General features: G+C 53.2%; 1 protein-coding gene across 2 annotated transcripts in view; it reads right to left on the bottom strand.

Annotated features, from left to right (window-relative positions):
- Nucleotides 1–1269: 1269 nt before the first annotated feature.
- The window catches only part of INPPL1 (inositol polyphosphate phosphatase like 1), a 112423-nt gene continuing 94193 nt past the window's right edge, over nt 1270–19499 (bottom strand). The window contains exons 25-28 of one of the 2 annotated variants that reach the window (XM_063950899.1): nt 17773–17922; nt 9565–10303; nt 4397–4542; nt 1270–3558 (exon numbers count right to left, since the gene is read on the bottom strand). In XM_063950899.1, coding sequence (XP_063806969.1) covers nt 3468–3558; nt 4397–4542; nt 9565–10303; nt 17773–17922 — 1126 coding nt within the window. In that variant the 3' untranslated portion in view covers nt 1270–3467. The remainder of the gene's footprint in view (nt 3559–4396; nt 4543–9564; nt 10304–17772; nt 17923–19499) is intronic. The other variant, XM_063950900.1, reaches the window with a different exon arrangement.

The raw sequence follows: 19499 nt of genomic DNA, 5'->3' as shown, positions 1-19499 counted from the left end.
CGGGACTTATAGGGGACAGACCCACAGTAAAATCTGTCAGAGGGACACAGACAGGATTTGCCAGTTCACAACCCAGCGCCAGTAAGACAATGTCTGTGAACACAAAATGCCCACTGACATGCACCGCTTTTATAATGCTAATCACACAATTACATAGCACCAAATTCACTGTAGGCCCCCCTGTTTTGCACCCTGATACTTGTTCAGTAGTGGAGGAGGACCAGTGTTGTCTCTGCAGCCTGAGGAGAGAGAGAAAATGGCGCTGAGCAGTGTGCTGGCTGAATGAGGAGGAAGCTCCACTCTTCAATGGCGTGTTTCTCCTCAGCTTTTATGAGGTAATTTTTTATACTGGCAGGGGTAGGACTGTGCCTCAGCAACTTATGCCCCTTATTTATGCCAGTTTCCATAGGTTTCATGCTGCCCAGGGAGCCGCCCCCACCCCCCCCACCCCCCCGCGCGCCCAGCACCCTGCAGTGCCTGTGTATGTGTGGGCAACATGGCGCGCTGCGCTCCCACCAGCCGCGCGGTACCTTTAGCCGTCACTTTCTTGATTGAAGATCTGTCTTCTAACACTCACCTGTCTTCTGGCTCTGTGAGGGGGGTGACGGCGTGCTGTGGGAGTGAGCATCTAGGCACGGCTAGCGTTCAGTTCCCTTCAGGAGCTAATGGTGTCCTGTCAGCCACAAGCAGAGCCATGAAACTCTTTATGAAGTTGGTTCCTACTTCTGCCCCCTCAGTCCCATGAAGCAGGGAGTCTGATGCCAGCAGTTCTCCCTGAAAATAAAAAACCTAACATAAGTCTTTTCAGAGAAACTCAGTAGAGCTCCCCTGGAGTGCATCCAGTCTGCCTGGGCACATTTCTAAAACTGAGGTCTGGAGGAGGGGCATAGAGGGAGGAGCCAGTTCACACCCTTAATAAGTCTTAAAGTTACCATAGCTCCTGCGGAACAGTCTATACCCCATGGTACTGAAGTGGACCCCAGCATCCTCTAGGACGCATGAGAAACATTGAGCGATGTTGTTCAGTTGTTCTGTGTTTCACAGGCAGCTTGGGAAATAGTCAGACAGGAGGGCATTGGAAGAGCCTTGTTATGCCCCCTTGTGGGGTGTGTTTTTTTATACAAGTCTCTAGCCACCACGGAGGACTTCTCAGCTAAGGAATGATCCTCAGGTAACAACTCGCGGTAACCGCATTAAGACGTCTGCGTAAACAATTATCATTCATGATTACGGCGCTGCACACCCCAAAATCACATAAGAGACAATGACGGAGTTCACCGTAGACTTTTATTGTCACACACACAACTAATCTGTAACTTAGAATTTCTCGTCCCAACCGCCAGCTCTGCAGCTTCCACGCAGCTGGATTACAACATAAGGACAGATGTACAGATGAACAGGGTATAAAGTCTCTCTTCCCTTTTATGTGGCCCGAACACCAATGTCTAGCACCACGGCAGTGCCGCGTTCCCACAATGGTAACAGGCCTTCAGCATAGTCCATAGAGAACGATACACAAAACTCGGACAATAAAAACAGCAAGTTCCTCTGTTGTGCTTTTATTTCGCTGTGTAGGAAGAATTGTGGGGCGTGGCGCCCCCTGGTATCAGCAGCCATTCATTACACGGCGCTGGTTTCCTCCTTCAGCGTATGGTTTACAGGTGTTACTATAAAGACACCTCGGGCTCAGGCAGCATTGGAGGCAGAGGGCTACAGAAATGTCTTTTGGCACTTGGAAGTATATATGAAAAATTGGTCTCTCCGCTGTGTCGGCTGTCCGTCGTACGGGACACAGAGATCGCCCTAACAGTACAAAGTGAGATCGAGGAAGGCACATGGGTCAGTGACGAGTGCTGTAGTATAGATGGCAGCGAGTGCTTTATAATACAGGAGCGATGATGTCACTCTTCATCCATTATAACCGCTGATGTCATCTGTACTCCAACTCTAACAATATCGTTACTTATGTATTATCCACACACAAAGTGTACACGGTAAGTGGTGGTGGTGTTATAAATAGGAGGGGGGGGGGGGGGGGGGTTTCACAAATGGACGATAGTCAGTAATTCCCTGTCTGTAACCGCATCCAAAGCAATGAAACGGATAGTGGGCGGGATGAAGTCCGAGTTTGGCGGCCGTGCGGGACGACAGAAGAATTCGGATGTCTTTATGCTACACCATGCTCAGGAGCAATTAAATCCCGGCTATTGGGTCCATTTGTTACAGTCACCTAAAGATGAATCCCCCCCCATAAGAGACAGGTAGTTTTATCTACAGGACATTACCTGACAACATATAAGCAGTTAGCAGGGCCGGCATCACAGTGCCGCTTGGTAATGCCAACACGGATCCGGTGATTATCGGCAGCGTGTATTAGATAACTACCGGTCAGAGTACGTCCAGCTTGGGTTTCCAAAAGGAGTTTAAAATCTGCCGCCATTCTCCAATTTCCCCAGTCCCCGCCCTGTGCGCCTTGTAACCTGGGACTCTCAAACAGCAATTGTATAAATATCAGTATTTCCATAGAGAATACCCAGGAGGAGGACAACGCACGTTCCGCACAGGTTTAGTTTCTATACAGCTGGCGTTTGTGTGTATAAATCCGATATACGGGACCAGCATAGTGTACGATGTATATAAGTGCCTATATCTTGGGTATATATGTAGCAGTGCTTGTATACACACTATCAGGCTTTAGACGGTCGGTAGCCATGACACAGGAGACGAATCATATTGCAGCTATCAAAACGCTCCAACAACGCAATTCCCTTTTAGAACAGATAAAACTCTCCCCACGGTGCTGTATGGCAGAAAACCGCTGTCACATGTAGTGCGACTGGGGACAGACTGGCTCCCGGAGGGGAGATCCTGAGGTTAGCGTTCTGTAATAAACGCGTCATCCCGCTGTAACATAAGCTTGGAGATATTCTATGAAGCGTCCTCTCAGACCCCATGTTACAGAGAATCCGTTAACCACCCGCTCTCCGCAATCCGGGAGTATGGCCAGGGGACTTCTCATTAATAACAGGACAGGAGCCAGCGGCATGACGTCAGCCACAGCAGAAAGGATCCCGTCCCCGCGGCAGCCATTTTGGTCTAACGTTGGTATGAGGAAAAATTATAAATATTAGGAGTAGTAAAAAAAACCATCAGTCAGTGCCTGTGAGGCGGAACCTCTACACAAATGGAATATTAGTAAATTAAAAAAACAAAAATCACTCACGTTAAAAAAAAAACCGTTAGATCGCAGCTTCCGTCGGCCGCTGGGAGAATGAAATGTATGGAAGGACAAGGATATAAAGGAGTCTGGGGGCCGGAGCGGACGCTGACAGGAATATCCTGCGTAAGGCTTCAGCTCGCGCCAGGCCCCGGGGCTACCAGAGCCAATAAGGTGCAGCAAAGTAAACACACGGGGGGTAAGGCCACGAATTCGGGTGATAAGGCCACAGACGGAAAGGCGACGACCCTCATTTCCTGAGCTGCAGGTTGTCTAGAATGATCTTCTTGTGGGTGGGATCCAGCACCCCAGCCTCTTCCAGATCTTCCTCCACGATGTCGCTGCAAGACACAAACAGACAGCGCTTTTAGCGGCCACGCCCGGGACCAGTCCTACAACCGAGAACCCGCGCGGCGGTGGCTCCCACCTCACAGCACCGATACTGACCCCCTATAGATATCTGCACCCCGTACTGACAGCTGGCGTTATGTTCTGCAAAGCATCTGACGCTGGGAACCCAGAATATACTTTATTTACTGGTGCGCGCCGCTGTCTGCATTCCTAATAACACAGCAACGTTCCATTTCTGCAGCTTAGGTCATATCGCATGCACTAGTGCCCCTTGTGGCAGGACTGTGCCTAACATTCTCATGTCATACTGGTATGCTCTAGCACCATCTTATGGTAAAAATGAGGCATTACAGCTGTCCCCAACAACCCATACAGGACTTGTTTTCATGATTGCACTCTGTGGCCACCATGGAGTACCCCTGCTCAGCATACCAAGAGGTTATACTCTACATTACCTCAAGAACTGACAATCTAAATTACGTCTAGAAACTATTCCTCTTAGCTACAAACCATGAGAAAATGAACTGTCCAACTCTGTTAATTGTGACTCAAACTTAAGTAAATGAAACTCCATGACAAGTTCCCGCACAGTATTGCAGGCTCATTATTATAATTAATTCCAGATCCACAATGTGAACCAGCTGCTTGTGAACTGATAGGCCTTATGATACCTATTCAGGAATAACAGATCCGCCGACATTAGCCGCCTGCTCTCTGGTTCGCCGACATTAGCCGCCTGCTCTCTGACAGTTGCCCTCTAAGCCAGTGTCCTGGACAGAATCCGTGCCCAGAGTATCAGGATAATCAGAGACGGCCGTACGTTCTTACGTGTTACTGTACCTGAGGAATTCCAGGTCATCCCAGCCGTTGTGTATCAGTCCATCCTCGTATCGCTCCAGCCCAATGACGCGCAGCCATTCCCCCACGCTGGAGCTCTTCAGGCTGGATGAGCTGCGTCCCCCTTGGTACAGGGCCTGTGCAGGAGGAGGAAACGCCATTAGTCTGAGCGATGGAGACAAAGACGTACAGAAACGCTAAAATCGGAGAATGGTCTCGGAGCTTAGTAGGTTCCTGGCAGTATCCACTTACAGTGACCGGTCAGAATGCCAATCCCACAGGCTACATTACCTACACTGGCGTTCAGGACCATGAGTCGCTGGGCCAGGGACCCTACTAAAGTGGCACGGTCAGGTTTGTGACTCCCCTCCCCCAGTATATACAGACTCCGCCCAGGAAAGTTTTATTTATCAGCACACCCTATATGTAAATGCGTGGTCACTCTCTCCAACTTCAAAGCTCTCCTGCCCAGTGAGGGACCCACCCAGGGACCCGCGCACGGCATTTGACTATCCACAAGCTTTAGGTGTTCTCCTCAGCCGAGGGGATAGGGGGGAACTTTCCGTCCCCTATAGACAAAGCGCCATGTAAACACACCATTCACCTGCAGGGTAAGGGCGTAAGGACGGTTCTATTAGTTCCTGATTAATGTGAGAACCTGGAGGTTGGAATGAGGACACCATACGCAGGATCTCATGGAAAGCAGTGTGAGGAGAATTACGGCAAAGGGCTGACAACCAACTATCACAAATAAAAAATGTACAACAAGAAAGCAGCAGCGCACACCTCGGTGGGGCGCAGAGCCAGGCCTCTCAGGAGGATCGCTGGTGGGGTGCAGAGCCAGGCCTCTCAGGAGGATCGCTGGTGGGGCGCAGAGCCAGGCCTCTCAGAGGGATCGCTGGTGGGGCGCAGAGCCAGGCCTCTCAGGAGGATCGCTGGTGGGGCGCAGAGCCAGGCTTCTCAGGAGGATCGCTGGTGGGGCGCAGAGCCAGGCCTCTCAGGAGGATCGCTGGTGGGGCGCAGAGCCAGGCCTCTCAGGAGGATCGCTGGTGGAGCGCAGAGCCAGGCCTCTCAGAGGGATCGCTGGTGGGGCGCAGAGCCAGGCCTCTCAGGAGGATCGCTGGTGGGGCGCAGAGCCAGGCCTCTCAGGAGGATCGCTGGTGGAGCGCAGAGCCAGGCCTCTCAGAGGGATCGCTGGTGGGGCGCAGAGCCAGGCCTCTCAGGAGGATCGCTGGTGGGGCGCAGAGCCAGGCCTCTCAGGAGGATCGCTGGTGGGGCGCAGAGCCAGGCCTCTCAGGAGGATCGCTGGTGGAGCGCAGAGCCAGGCCTCTCAGAGGGATCGCTGGTGGGGCGCAGAGCCAAGCCTCTCAGGAGGATCGCTGGTGGGGCCCAGAGCCAGGCCTCTCAAGAGGGTCGCTGGTGGGGCGCAGAGCCAGGCCTCTCAGGAGGATCGCTGGTGGGGCGCAGAGCCAGGCCTCTCAGGAGGATGGCTGGTGGAGCGCAGTGCCAGGCCTCTCAGGGGGGTCGCTGGTGGGGTGCAGAGCCAGACCTCTTGGGAGGATCGCTGGTGGGGCGCAGAGCCAGGCCTCCCGGGAGGATCGCTGGTGGGGCGCAGAGCCAGGCCTCCCGGGAGGATCGGTGGTGGGGCGCAGAGCCAGGCTTCCCGGGAGGATCGCTGGTGGGGCGCAGAGCCAGGACTCTCAGGAGGATCGCTGGTGGGGCGCAGAGCCAGGCCTCTCAGGAGGATCGCTGGTGGGGCGCAGAGCCAGGCCTATCGGGAGGAATTGCTGGTGGGGCGCAGAGCCAGGCCTCTCGGGGGGATCGCTGGTGGGGTGCAGAGCCAGGCCTCTCAGGAGGATCGCTGGTGGGGTGCAGAGCCAGGCCTCTCAGGAGGATCGCTGGTGGGGTGCAGAGCCAGGCCTCTCAGGAGGGTCGCTGGTGGGGTGCAGAGCCAGGCCTCTCAGGAGGGTCGCTGGTGGGGCGCAGAGCCGGGCCCCTCAGGAGGATCGCTGGTGGGGCGCAGAGCCGGGCCCCTCAGGAGGATCGCTGGTGGAGCGCAGAGCCAGGCCCCTCAGAAGGATCGCTGGTGGGGCGCAGAGCCAGGCCTCTCGGGGTGATTGCTGGTGGGGTGCAGAGCAAGGCCCCTCAGGAGGATTGCTGGTGGGGCGCAGAGCCAGGCCTGTCGGGGGTATTGCTGGTGGGGCGCAGAGCCAGGCCCCTCAGAAGGATCGCTGGTGGGGCGCAGAGCAAGGCCCCTCAGAAGGATTGCTGGTGGGGCGCAAAGCCAGGCCTGTCGGGGGGATTGCTGGTGGGGCGCAGAGCCAGGCCTCTCGGGAGGATCGCTGGTGGGGCGCAGAGCCAGGCCTCTCGGGAGGATCGCTGGTGGGGCGCAGAGCAAGGCCCCTCAGGAGGATTGCTGGTGGGGCGCAGAGCCAGGCCTGTCGGGGGGATCGCTGGTGGGGCGCAGAGCCAAGCCTCTCGGGGGGATCGCTGGTGGGGTGCAGAGCCAGGCCTCTCGGGGGGATCGCTGGTGGGGTGCAGAGCCAGGCCTCTCTGGAAGATCGCTGGTGTGGTGCAGAGCCAGGCCTCTCGGGAGGATCTATGGTGGAGCGCAAAGACAGGCCTTCACCCAATCTGCCCACTGCCGGAATGTTGTCAGCTAAATGGTCGACGTGGACTTAAGTTCATGTTGATCATTTAACGGTCAACCTTTTGACCCTGTTGTCCATCTGGTGTTGACCTATTGAGTATTTACGGTTTATCTTCCCTCCAGATACCCCCCAGGAGCACCAAAGGGAGCAGCTGCTGCGGGGGGCTTGAGAAGAGTCTGCATACGGTCAGATGATCTATAATGGACTTCTCTGCTCTTGTCTGGTGCTCTCCACACACTGACTGAGACCCAACCACACAAAGCTGCTGCTAACATTAGCTGGAAGAAGAAGATGATACCACTGACTCGGTCACTACATATTGTGCAATGGGCATATAGTCCCAACATGGCAGAGGACCAGTACGGCTGAGGGGTTAGCAGCCCTACTGCTGAACATGGATGCCTGGACATGTGGCTAGAGGTCAGAGATAGACAAAACACATCTCAGAGAACTTGCAGGAGAGATTCCTTACAGGACAAATACCACCCTGTCCCCGGAAAGGCTGGCCCACTCCAGGATGTAAGGTGGGCCGAAGGCAATCTGGAGGCCGGAGCACAGGGACACCGGCTGTAGCAGCACCAAGAACCAGTAAACTGCAGTCACTCTGCAACTTGTTGGTCACATAACGCGTGTGAGGCCAGACGAGGCCGGTGAGGATGCCTCATGGAACCTCACACCACTGCAAGCTATGCCTCTACAGTGCCACCAAGGAAAAAGGCCCAAAATAAGATAGTTACAGGGAGAAGGAGGAGAAGCCTGTTCTAGTCTTTCGAGTGTCCTTCAAGAGTGAATCTAACTGAACCCACCCCAACCCCAGCCTGGCAGTGCCCCTCTATTATTGATGATGTGCGGGGTGGGAGTCTATCTATGGAAAGTTTAAGATGACAAGTACAGCTTTTAAATATTCTGCAGATACTTTTATAAGAGAACCAAACATTTAGCATTCAAGTTATATCGCCCAACACTAAAGTCATACATCTTGGGTTATATATATATATATATATATATCTATCTATCTATCTATCTATCCTAGAAGGTCCGGCTCTCCCGTCAGTAATTGTTGCTTGCGCTGGGTGCCTGAACAAGGAAGTGACAGCGAACACTTGGTACGGCACTCCGAGCGTCTGAATACAGCAGGCTCAAGACGGCATTAGAGTAGACAACGTTTCAGTGCTTTTAATCCAGCACACTGACCTGACGAAAGTGCTGGATTAAAAGCACTGAAACGTTGTCTACTCTAATGCCGTCTTGAGCCTGCTTTATTCAGACGCTCGGAGTGCCGTACCAACTGTTCGCTATATATATATATATATATATATATATATATATATACAGGTTGAGTATCCCATATCCAAATATCCGAAGTATGGAATATTCCGAAATACGGACTTTTTTGAGTGAGAGTGAGATAGTGAAACCTTTGTTTTCTGATGGCTCGATGTACACAAACCTTGTTTAATACACAAAGTTATTAAAAATATTGTATTAAATGACCTTCAGGCTGTGTGTATAAGGTGTATAAGAAACATAAATGAATTGTGTGAATGTAGACACACTTTGTTTAATGCACAAAGTTATAAAAACTATTGGCTAAAATGACCTTCAGGCTGTGTGTATAAGGTGTATATGAAACATAAATACATTCTGTGCTTAGACTTGGGTCCCATCACCATGATATCTCATTATGGTATGCAATTATTCCAAGATACGGAAAAATCCCATATCCAAAATACCTCTGGTCCCAAGCATTTTGGATAAGGGATACTCAACCTGTATATATATATATATAAATATATATATATTACACATACAATGTTATTATAGGAATCACCTATATGAAGTACAGAGATGAAACAAGAAGTAGAAAGAGCTATAACACTGCAACAGTCCTAATTTAACCTTCACCCCTACCATGCCCCATGTGAGCTAGTGAGCCCAGAAGCACATCCTACCTCCTCGGCCAGGTCCTCACTCCTACCATGCCCCATGTGAGCTAGTGAGCCCAGAAGCACATCCTACCTCCTCGGCCAGGTCCTCACCCCTACCATACCATGCCCCATGTGAGCTAGTGAGCCCAGAAGCACATCCTACCTCCTTGGCCAGGTCCTCACCCCTACCATGCCCCATGTGAGCTAGTGAGCCCAGAAGCACATCCTACCTCCTCGGCCAGGTCCTCACCCCTACCATACCCCACCCCATGTGAGCTAGTGAGCCCAGAAGCACATCCTACCTCCTCGGCCAGGTCCTCACTCCTACCATACCCCACCCCATGTGAGCTAGTGAGCCCAGAAGCACATCCTACCTCCTCGTCCAGGTTCTCACCCCTACCATGCTCCATGTGAGCTAGTGAGCCCAGAAGCACATCCTACCTCCTCGACCAGGTCCTCACTCCTACCATACCCCACCCCATGTGAGCTAGTGAGCCCAGAAGCACATCCTACCTCCTCGGCCAGGTCCTCACCCCTACCATGACCCATGTCAGCTAGTGAGCCCAGAAGTACATCATACCTCCTCGGCCAGGTCCTCCTGGATGCTCTCTCGGATGCAGTGTGGCGGGAAGACCAGGGGGCGGTTGAAGTCCATGCAGTGAGGTGGAAGGTCCATTTTGCCCTTGCCAGACATGAGATGAGCTGAGCGGCTCGAGGGGTCCCTGGCATCTGGCTTGTTCCCGGAATAGTCCACCTCACTGAGCGTGCGCGCCATCTGTAGCACCGAGCAAGATCGGTCATCCTGGGAGCTCCCATGAGTCTCTGCCATATACTGAGTCTGGGGGGTCGGCAGTGGGGGCCTCTGTTGGGACTTGGGATGGTACTTGGTCTCGGGGGGTTCGCTGAAGGTGACACCTACTCGGACTTTGCCAGGTGCCGACCTCTGCTCAGTGTCCTCCGCCGGCCTGGTGTGCAGCTCACCAGACGTCATGTAGAACGGGTTGTCCAACATCTCAAACTCGGCCGATTTGGGGAGCGGAGGCGGCGGGAAATCAGGTGGAGGTAAATTCAGGGTTCCCACATCCTCATCAGACGACGTCTCCTCCCCCCGGGTGACATGTGGGTACTGGCGGAGTTTGTCTGCGTGAGGTGCCGGCACGGTGATTTGTACCTTATTCTTAGGGGCAGTAGAGGCAGGAAGCTGCCCATCCAGGGGCATCATCTGATGCGGGACCCCCTCCAGAACGTAATAGGCCGGGTTGTTGAAGCTGTTCTTCACCCCAAGTCCATCACCCTCAGCCTGAGGTTCCATCTTACACCTGCAGAGACGGAGCAATAGATGTTCAACCAGATTGTCCAATGACATTGTCCCCAGCCTACAATGCTCAATGTGCCCGAGACCAGAATTCCTCACAGCAGTTCTCTAATGGGCGAGATTTACGAAAACTTCCATAACAGGCAAGTGGATGTGTTGCCCATAGCAACCAATCACAGTCTATCATTTTCTAGCGTGCAATAGAGAAAATAAGATTTTACTCGCCGGTAAATCTATTTCTCGTAGTCCGTAGTGGATGCTGGGGACTCCGTAAGGACCATGGGGAACAGCGGCTCCGCAGGAGACTGGGCACAGCCAAGAAAGATTTAGGACTACCTGGTGTGCACTGGCTCCTCCCACCACGACCCCCCTCCAGACCTCAGTCAGGATACTGTGCCCGGAAGAGCTGACACAATAAGGAAGGATTTTGAATCCCGGGTAAGACTCATACCAGCCACACCAATCACACCGTATAACTCGTGATATGATACCCAGTTAACAGTATGAACATAACAGAGCCTCTCAACAGATGGCTCAACAATAACCCTTTTAGTTAATGATAACTATATACAAGTAATGCAGACAGTCCGCACTTGGGACGGGCGCCCAGCATCCACTACGGACTACGAGAAATAGATTTACCGGTGAGTAAAATCTTATTTTCTCTGACGTCCTAGTGGATGCTGGGGACTCCATAAGGACCATGGGGATTATACCAAGGCTCCCAAACGGGCGGGAGAGTGCGGATGACTCTGCAGCACCGAATAAGAGAACTCAAGGTCCTCCTCAGCCAGGGTATCAAATTTGTAGAATTTTGCAAACCTGTTTGCCCCTGACCAAGTAGCAGCTCGGCAAAGTTGTAAAGCCGAGACCCCTCGGGCAGCCGCCCAAGAAAAGCCCACTTTCCACGTGGAATGGGCTTTTACAGATTTAGGGTGCGGCAGTCCAGCCGCAGAATGTGCAAGTTGAATCATGCTACAGATCCAGCGAGCAATAGTCTGCTTAGAAGCAGGAGCACCCAACTTGTTGGGTGCATACAGGATAAATAGCGAGTTAGTCTTCCTGACTCCAGCTGTCCTGGAAACATATACTTTTCAGGGCCCTGACTACGTCCAGTAACTTGGAATCCTCCAAGTCCCAAGTAGCCGCAGGCACCACAGTAGGTTGGTTCACATGAAAAACTGATACCACCTTAGGAAGGAATTGGGAACGAGTCCTCAATTTCGCCTTTCCCATATAAAATACAGATAAGGGCTTTTGTCAATTCTGATACACGCCTGGCCGACGCCAAGGCCCACAGAATGACCACTTTCCACGTGAGGTATTATAGCTCCACGGATTTAAGTGGCTCAACCCAATGCGACTTCAGGAAATCCAACACCATGTTGAGATCCCACGGTGCCACTGGAGGCACCAACGGGGGCTGACTATGCAGCCCTCCCTTAACAAAAGTCTTAACTTCAGGCAGTGAAGCCAGTTCCATTTTGGAAGAAAATCGATAGAGCCGAAATCTGGACCTTAATGGAACCCAATTGTAGGCCCATAGTCACCTCTGACTGTAGGAAGTGCAGAAATCGACCTAGCTGAAATTTCTCCTTTGGGGCCTTCCTGGCCTCACAGTACGCAACATATTTCCGCCATATGCGGTGATAATGGTTAGCGTTCACTTCTTTCCTAGCTTTAAATAGCGTAGGGATAACTTCCTCCGGAATTCCCTTTTCCTTCAGGATCCGGCATTCAACCGCCATGCCGTCCAACGCAGCCGCGGTACGTCTTGGAACAGACAGGCCCCCTGCTGCAGCAGGTCCTGTCTGAGCGGCAGAGGCCATGGGTCCTCTGAGATCATTTCTTGGAGTTCTGGTTACCAAGCTCTTCTTGGCCCACCCGGAACAATGAGTATAGTTCTTACTCCTCTCCTCCTTATTATTCTCATTACCCTGGGTAAGAGAGGCAGAGAAGGGAACACATACACCGACTGGTACACCCACGGTGTTACCAGAGCGTCCACAGCTATCGCCTGAGGGTCCTTGACCTGGCGCAATATCTTTGTAACTTTTAGTTGAGGCGGGACGCCATCATGTCCACCTGTGGCCTTTCCCAACGGTGTACAATCATTTGGAAGACTTCTGGATGAAGTCCCCACTCTCCCGGGTGGAGGTCGTGTCTTCTGAGAAAGTCTGCTTCTCAGTTGTCCACTCCGGGAATGAACACTGCTGACAGTGCTAACACATGATTTTCCGCCCATCGGAGAATCCTTGTGGCTTCTGCCATCGCCATCCTGCTTCTTGTGCCGCCCTGTCGTTTACATGAGCGACCGCCGTGATGTTGTCTGACTGGATCAGCACCGGCCGGTGTTGAAGCAGGGGTCTAGCCTGACTTAGGGCATTGTAAATGGCCCTTAGTTCCAGAATATTTATGTGTAGGGAAGTCTCCTGACTTTTCCATAGCCTTGGAAGTTTCTTCCCTGTGTGACTGCCCCCCAGCCTCGAAGGCTGGCATCCGTGGTCACCAGGACCCAGTCCTGTATGCCGAAACTGCGGCCCCCTAGAGGATGAGCACTCTGCAGCCACCACAACAGCGACACCCTGGCCCTTGGAGACAGGGTTATCCGCCGATGCATCTGAAGATGCGACCCGGACCACATGTCCAACAGATCCCACTGGAAAATCCTTGTATGGGACCTGGCGAATGGAATTTCTTCGTAAGAAGCTACCATCCTTCCCAGGGCTCGCGTGCATTGATGCACCGACACCTGTATACGTATTAGAAGGTCTCTGTCTAGAGACGACAACTCCTTGGACTTCTCCTCCGGGAGAAACCCTTTTTATCCTGTTCTGTGTCCAGAACCATACTCAGGAACAGTAGACGCATCATAGGAACCAGCTGCGACTTTGGATATTCAGAATCCAGCCGTGCTGTTGTAGCACTTCCCGAGATAGTGCTACTCCGCCGAACAACTGCTCCCGGGACCTCGCCTTTATAAGGAGATCGTCCAAGTACGGGATAATTATTTCGACCATTACCTTGGTAAATACCTCGGTGCCGGGGACAGACCAACGGCAACGTCTGGAATTGGTAATGACAATCCTGTACCACAATTTTGAGGTACTCCTGGTGAAGAGGGTAAATAGGGACATGCAGGTAAGCATCCTTGATGCCCAGTGATACCATGAAATTCTCCAGGCTTGCAATAATCGCCCTGAGCGATTCCATTTCGAACTTGAACCTTCGTATATAAGTGTTCAAGGCTTTCAATTTTAGAATGGGTCTCACCGAACCGTCTGGTTTCGGTACCACAACATTTTGGAATAGTAACCCCGGCCTTGTTGAAGGAGGAGTACCTTGATTTCACCTGCTGGAGGTGCAGCTTGTGAATTGCCGCCAGTACTACCTTTCTCCGAGGGCAGCAGGCAAGGCTGAGGTGAGGTAACGGCGAGGGGGAGTCGCCTCGAACTCCAGCCTGTATCCCTGTGATACTATATGCAGAACTTAGGGATCCACCTGTGGGCAAACCCACTGGTCCCTGAAGTTCCCGAGACGCGCCCCTACCGCACCTGTCTCCACCTGTGGAGCCCCAACGTCAAGCGGTGGACTCAGAGGAAGCGGGGGAAGATTTTTGATCCTGGGAACTGGCTGCTGGTGCAGCTTTTTCCTTCTTCCCTTGTCTCTGTGCAGAAAGGAAGCGCCTTTGACCCGCTTGCTTTTCTGAAGCCGAAAGGACTGTACCTGAAAATACGGTGCTTTCTTAGGCTGTGAGGAAACCTGAGGTAAATTTTTTTTTTTTCTTCCCAGCTGTTGCTGTGGATACGAGGTCCCAGAGACCATCCCCAAACAATTCCTTACCCTTATAAGGCAGAATCTCCATGTGCCTTTTATAGGCAGCATCACCTGTCCACTGCCGGGTTTCTAATACCCTCCTGGCAGAATGGACATTGCATTTATTCTGGATGCCAGCCGGCAAATATCCCTCTGTGCATCCTTTATATATAAGACGACGTCTTTAATATGCTCTATGTTAGCAAACTATTATCCCTGTCTTAGAGTATTAATATTATCTGACAGGGTATCAGACCACGCTGCAGCAGCACTATTTATGCTGAGGCAATTGCAGGTCTCAGTATATAACCTGAGTGTGTATATACAGACTTCAGGATAGCCTCCTGTTTTTTATCAGCAGGCTCCTTCAAGGTGGCCGTATCCTAAGACGGCAGTGCCACCTTTTTTGACAAACGTGTGAGCGCCTTATCCACCCTAAGGGATATCTCCCAACGTGACCTATCCTCTGGCGGGAAAGGGTACGCCATCAGTAACTTTTTAGAAATTACCAGTTTCTTATTGGGGGAACCCACGCTACTTTACACACTTCATTCATTCATCTGATGGGGGAACAAAACACTGGCTGCTTTTTCTCCCCAAAAATAAAACCCCTTTTATGTGGTACTTGGGTTCATGTCAGAAATGCGTAACACATTTTTCATTGCCGAGATCATGTAACGGATGTTCCTAGTGGATTGTGTATATGTCTCAACCTCGTCGACACTGGAGTCAGACTCCGTGTCGACATCTGTGTCTGCCATCTGAGGTAACGGGCGCTTTTTTGAGCCCCTGATGGCCTTTGAGACGCCTGGGCAGGCGCGGGCTGAGAAGCCGGCTGTCCCACAGCTGTTTTACGTCATCCAGCCTTGTAAGGAGTTGACATTGTCGGTTAATACCTTCCACCTATCCATCCACTCTGGTGTCGGCCCCACAGGGGATGACATCCCATTTATCGGCCTCTGCTCCACCTCCACGTAACCTTCCTCATCCCACATGTCGACACAGCCGTACCGACACACAGCACACACACAGGGAATGCTCTGACTGAGGACAGGACCCCACAAAGTCCTTTGGGGAGATAGAGAGAGAGTATGCCAGCACACACCAGAGCGCTATATAATGCAGGGATTAACACTATAACTGAGTGATTTTTCCCCCAATAGCTGCTTGTATAAACAATATTGCGCCTAAATTTAGTGCACCCCCTCTCTTTTTAACCCTTTGAGCCTGAAAACTACAGGGGAGAGCCTGGGGAGCTGTCTTCCAGCTGCACTGTGAAGAGAAAATGGCGCCAGTGTGCTGAGGGAGATAGCTCCGCCCCTTTTTCGCGGACTTTTCTCCCGCTTTTTTATGGATTCTGGCAGGGGTATTTATCACATATATAGCCTCTGGGGCTATATATTGTGATATATTTGCCAGCCAAGGTGTTTTTATTGCTGCTCAGGGCGCGCCCCCCCCCCCCCCCCCCCAGCGCCCTGCACCCTCAGTGACCGGAGTGTGAAGTGTGTATGAGGAGCAATGGCGCACAGCTGCAGTGCTGTGCGCTACCTTGGTGAAGACTGATGTCTTCTGCCGCCGATTTTCCGGACTCTTCTTGCTTCTGGCTCTGTAAGGGGGCCGGCGGCGCGGCTCTGGGACCGAACATCAATGGCCGGTTCCATGCGGTCGATCCCTCTGGAGCTAATGGTGTCCAGTAGCCTAAGAAGCCCAAGCTACCACCTGTTAGGTAGGTTCGCTTCTTCTCCCCTTAGTCCCTCGCTGCAGTGAGTCTGTTGCCAGCAGATCTCACTGTAAAATAAAAAACCTAAAATATACTTTCTCTCTAGGAGCTCAGGAGAGCCCCTAGTGTGCATCCAGCTCAGCCGGGCACAGGATTCTAACTGGAGGGGGGTCGTGGTGGGAGGAGCCAGTGCACACCAGGTAGTCCTAAATCTTTCTTGGCTGTGCCCAGTCTCCTGCGGAGCCGCTGTTCCCCATGGTCCTTACGGAGTCCCCAGCATCCACTAGGACGTCAGAGAAACGTTAGTAAACCTATCAAAAGTCTGAAGGTTCTCTGATTATCAGCCACGTTCTGTCCACGTGGCCTCATTGTACCACATACTGGGGTCTGTGTACTAAGCCTTGGTGAGAGATAAATTGGAGAGAGATAATGTAACAGCCAATCAGCTCTTGTCATTTTTCAAACACAGATTGTAATATGCCAGTTAGGAGCTGATTGGTTGGAACTTTATCTCTCTCCAAATCTTCGTACATATAGGAAATTCGCCCAAAGGCCGAAAAACGTCAGTTTTCTGGGTTTTGGCTGCATCATCCCTTTAGTACATCCGGCCCAGTGTTTGATAAATGACAGCTAGGAGCTGATTGGCTGGTACTTTATCTCTCTCCAAGCTCTGATACATCTCCCCCTAACATCAGTGTTGGACTGAGTGGAGACCTCACAGCTCATCTGCCCGCTCATCGCAGCGCACTTATTGCGCAATTCTGCGGAGTAAGACGGCACTATACGAATAAATGGTAACAATCCGAGTAATAAAACACTACAGACCCTGAGTGTAGCTGTGTATGTGAATTATTATTATCCCCCTATTTACATTCTTACCACATAGTGGGAGCACGACCCGAGGCCCCAGTGCTGGGCAGTAACAATGCTGACCACCACGCTACGGTGGAGAAGTCGGAGAGCAGAATGAAGGGAGGAGAATAACTAGTCTCCTAAAAATAAGTCTCCTAGGGGGTGGTCTTCAGGTTGCAGACTGTCGGGATCCCGGAGCACAATATACAGGCGCCGGAATCCCGACAGCCGGCATACTGACAGTAATTCTCCCTCGTGGGGGTCCACGACACCCCTGGATGGCGAGCGCAGCGTGCCCGCAAGGGGCTCATTTGCGCTCGCCACGCTGTCGGTATGCCGACGGTCGGGCTTCCGGCGCCGATATGCTGGTTGCCGGGAACCCAGCCGCCGGCATACCATACCACACCCCTCCTAGGAACAGATGAGAGTAACTGCTTACTGCAGGAAGTTTTATATGCACGCCAGTTTGCGGGTGGGTGACATGTGAGAGGGTACGCCAGTTTGCGGGTGGGTGACATATGAGAGGGTACGCCAGTTTGCGGGCGGGTGGGTGAGATGTGAGAGGGTACGTCAGTTTGCGGGTGGGTGACATGTGAGGGGGTACGCCAGTTTGCGGGTGGGTGACATGTGAGGGGGTACGCCAGTTTGAGGGTGGGTGATATGTGAGGGGGTACGTCAGTTTGCGGGTGGGTGACATGTGAGGGGGTACGTCAGTTTGTGGGCGGGTGGGTGAGACGTGAGGGGGTATGTCAGTTTGCGGGCGGGTGGGTGAGACGTGAGGGGGTATGTCAGTTTGCGGGCGGGTGGGTGAGGCGTGAGTGGGTACGCCGGTTTGCGGGTGGGTGACACAGTCAGAACTTGTGACGGTGAAGACAGCCGGTACAGTGATCAATGAGGAATATTTCCAGGGATACAAATGATACAATTAATACAAACTACAGACACGACCACAGACCCCAGAACTGCTCCTAAGATGTAACTAGTAACTGTATCGGTACAAAGAGTAGCCGGGAAGAAGGGCGGATGGCACAGATGGGCGATAACAGTGCTCAGACACTGCAATCCCTCTACTTATGTCAACCAACCGAGCCAGGGCCGGATCTTCCTTGGCGGTCGCGGGTAACGCAGCTGGCGGGCGGCTGGTGGCGTGAGATGGACCTTTCTCCGGTTCTTCAAACAATTTCCCAAGTGTAGGACCTGGTGTCTCCGCGGGGGGATGCTTCCGGCTGGCGGACCTAGGGGCAGAAGACAGAAAGCCTGGGCGTCACCCACACAATGCACGGGTGATATACTGTACATATATAATCACCGGTTATAGAGCTATAAGACCCCGGGCGTGCACTAGTATGGTGAGACGCGGATGCTCACCGCTATCCAGTATAAATACATTTATGTCACCATTCTAAGGACAAATGCATAAATATTTTATTCCCAACATTTGTAAATTCTTACAGGTAAAGGGGAGGGGAGGGGGGAGACAGGTAGAGAGGAGGGGAGGGGGAGGACAGGTAGAGAGGAGGGGAGGGGGAGGACAGGTAGAGAGGTGGGGGCAAGAGGAGACAGGTAGAGAGGAGGGGAGGGGGAGGACAGGTAGAGAGGTGGGGGCAAGAGGAGACAGGTAAAGAGGAGGGGCAGGGGGAGACAGGTAAAGAGGAGGGGAGGGAGGAGACAGGTAGAGAGGTGGGGCAGGGGGAGGACAGGTAGAGAGGTGGGGGCAAGAGGAGACAGGTAGAGAGGAGGGCGGGGGGAGACAGGTAGAGAGGTGGGGGCAAGAGGAGACAGGTAGAGAGGAGGGGCAGGAGGAGACAGGTAAAGAGGTGGGGAGGGGGAGACAGGTAGAGAGGTGGGGCAGGGGGAGACAGGTAGAGAGGTGGGGCAGGGGGAGACAGGTAGAGGGGGGGGGGGGCGGAGGAGACGGGTAGAGAGGAGGGGAGGGGACAGGTAGAGAGGAGGGGAGGGGGAGGACAGGTAGAGAGGTGGGGGCAAGAGGAGACCGGTAGAGAGGAGGGGAGGGGGAGGACAGGTAGAGAGGTGGGAGGGGGAGGACAGGTAGAGAGGTGGGGGCAAGAGGAGACAGGTAGAAAGGAGGGGAGGGGGAGGACAGGTAGAGAGGTGGGGGCAAGAGGAGACAGGTAGAGAGGAGGGGCGGGGGGAGACAGGTAGAGAGGTGGGGGCAAGAGGAGACAGGTAGAGAGGTGGGGCAGGGGGAGGCAGGTAGAGAGGTGGGGCAGGGGGAGACAGGTAGAGAGGGGGGGGGGGGAGGAGACAGGTAGAGAGGGGGGGGGGGGCGGAGGAGACAGGTAGAGGGGGGGGGGGCGGAGGGGACAGGTAGAGGGGGGGGGGCAGGGGAGACAGATAGAGGGGGGGGCAGGAGGAGATAGGTAGAGAGGTGGGGCAGGAGGAGACAGGTAGAGAGTTGGAGCAGGAGGAGACAGGTAAAGAGTTGGAGCAGGGGGAGACAGGTAGAGAGGTGGGGCAGGGGGAGGCAGGTAGAGAGGAGGGGAGGGGGAGACAGGTAGAGAGGTGGGGCAGGGGGAGACAGGTAGAGAGGTGGGGCAGGGGGAGACAGGTAGAGAGGTGGGGCAGGGGGAGACAGGTAGAGAGGGGGGGGGGGCGGAGGAGACAGGTAGAGGGGGGGGGGGCAGGAGGAGATAGGTAGAGAGGTGGGGCAGGAGGAGACAGGTAGAGAGGTGGGGCAGGAGGAGACAGGTAGAGAGTTGGAGCAGGAGGAGACAGGTAGAGAGTTGGAGCAGGAGGAGACAGGTAAAGAGTTGGAGCAGGGAGAGACAGGTAGAGAGGTGGGGCAGGGAGA

Source organism: Pseudophryne corroboree, chromosome 2, assembly GCF_028390025.1.
Source record: "Pseudophryne corroboree isolate aPseCor3 chromosome 2, aPseCor3.hap2, whole genome shotgun sequence".
NCBI lineage: Eukaryota > Metazoa > Chordata > Amphibia > Anura > Myobatrachidae > Pseudophryne > Pseudophryne corroboree.
The sequence above is the reverse complement of the archived record's forward strand: the minus strand, read 5'-3'. Positions and strand labels throughout refer to the sequence as shown.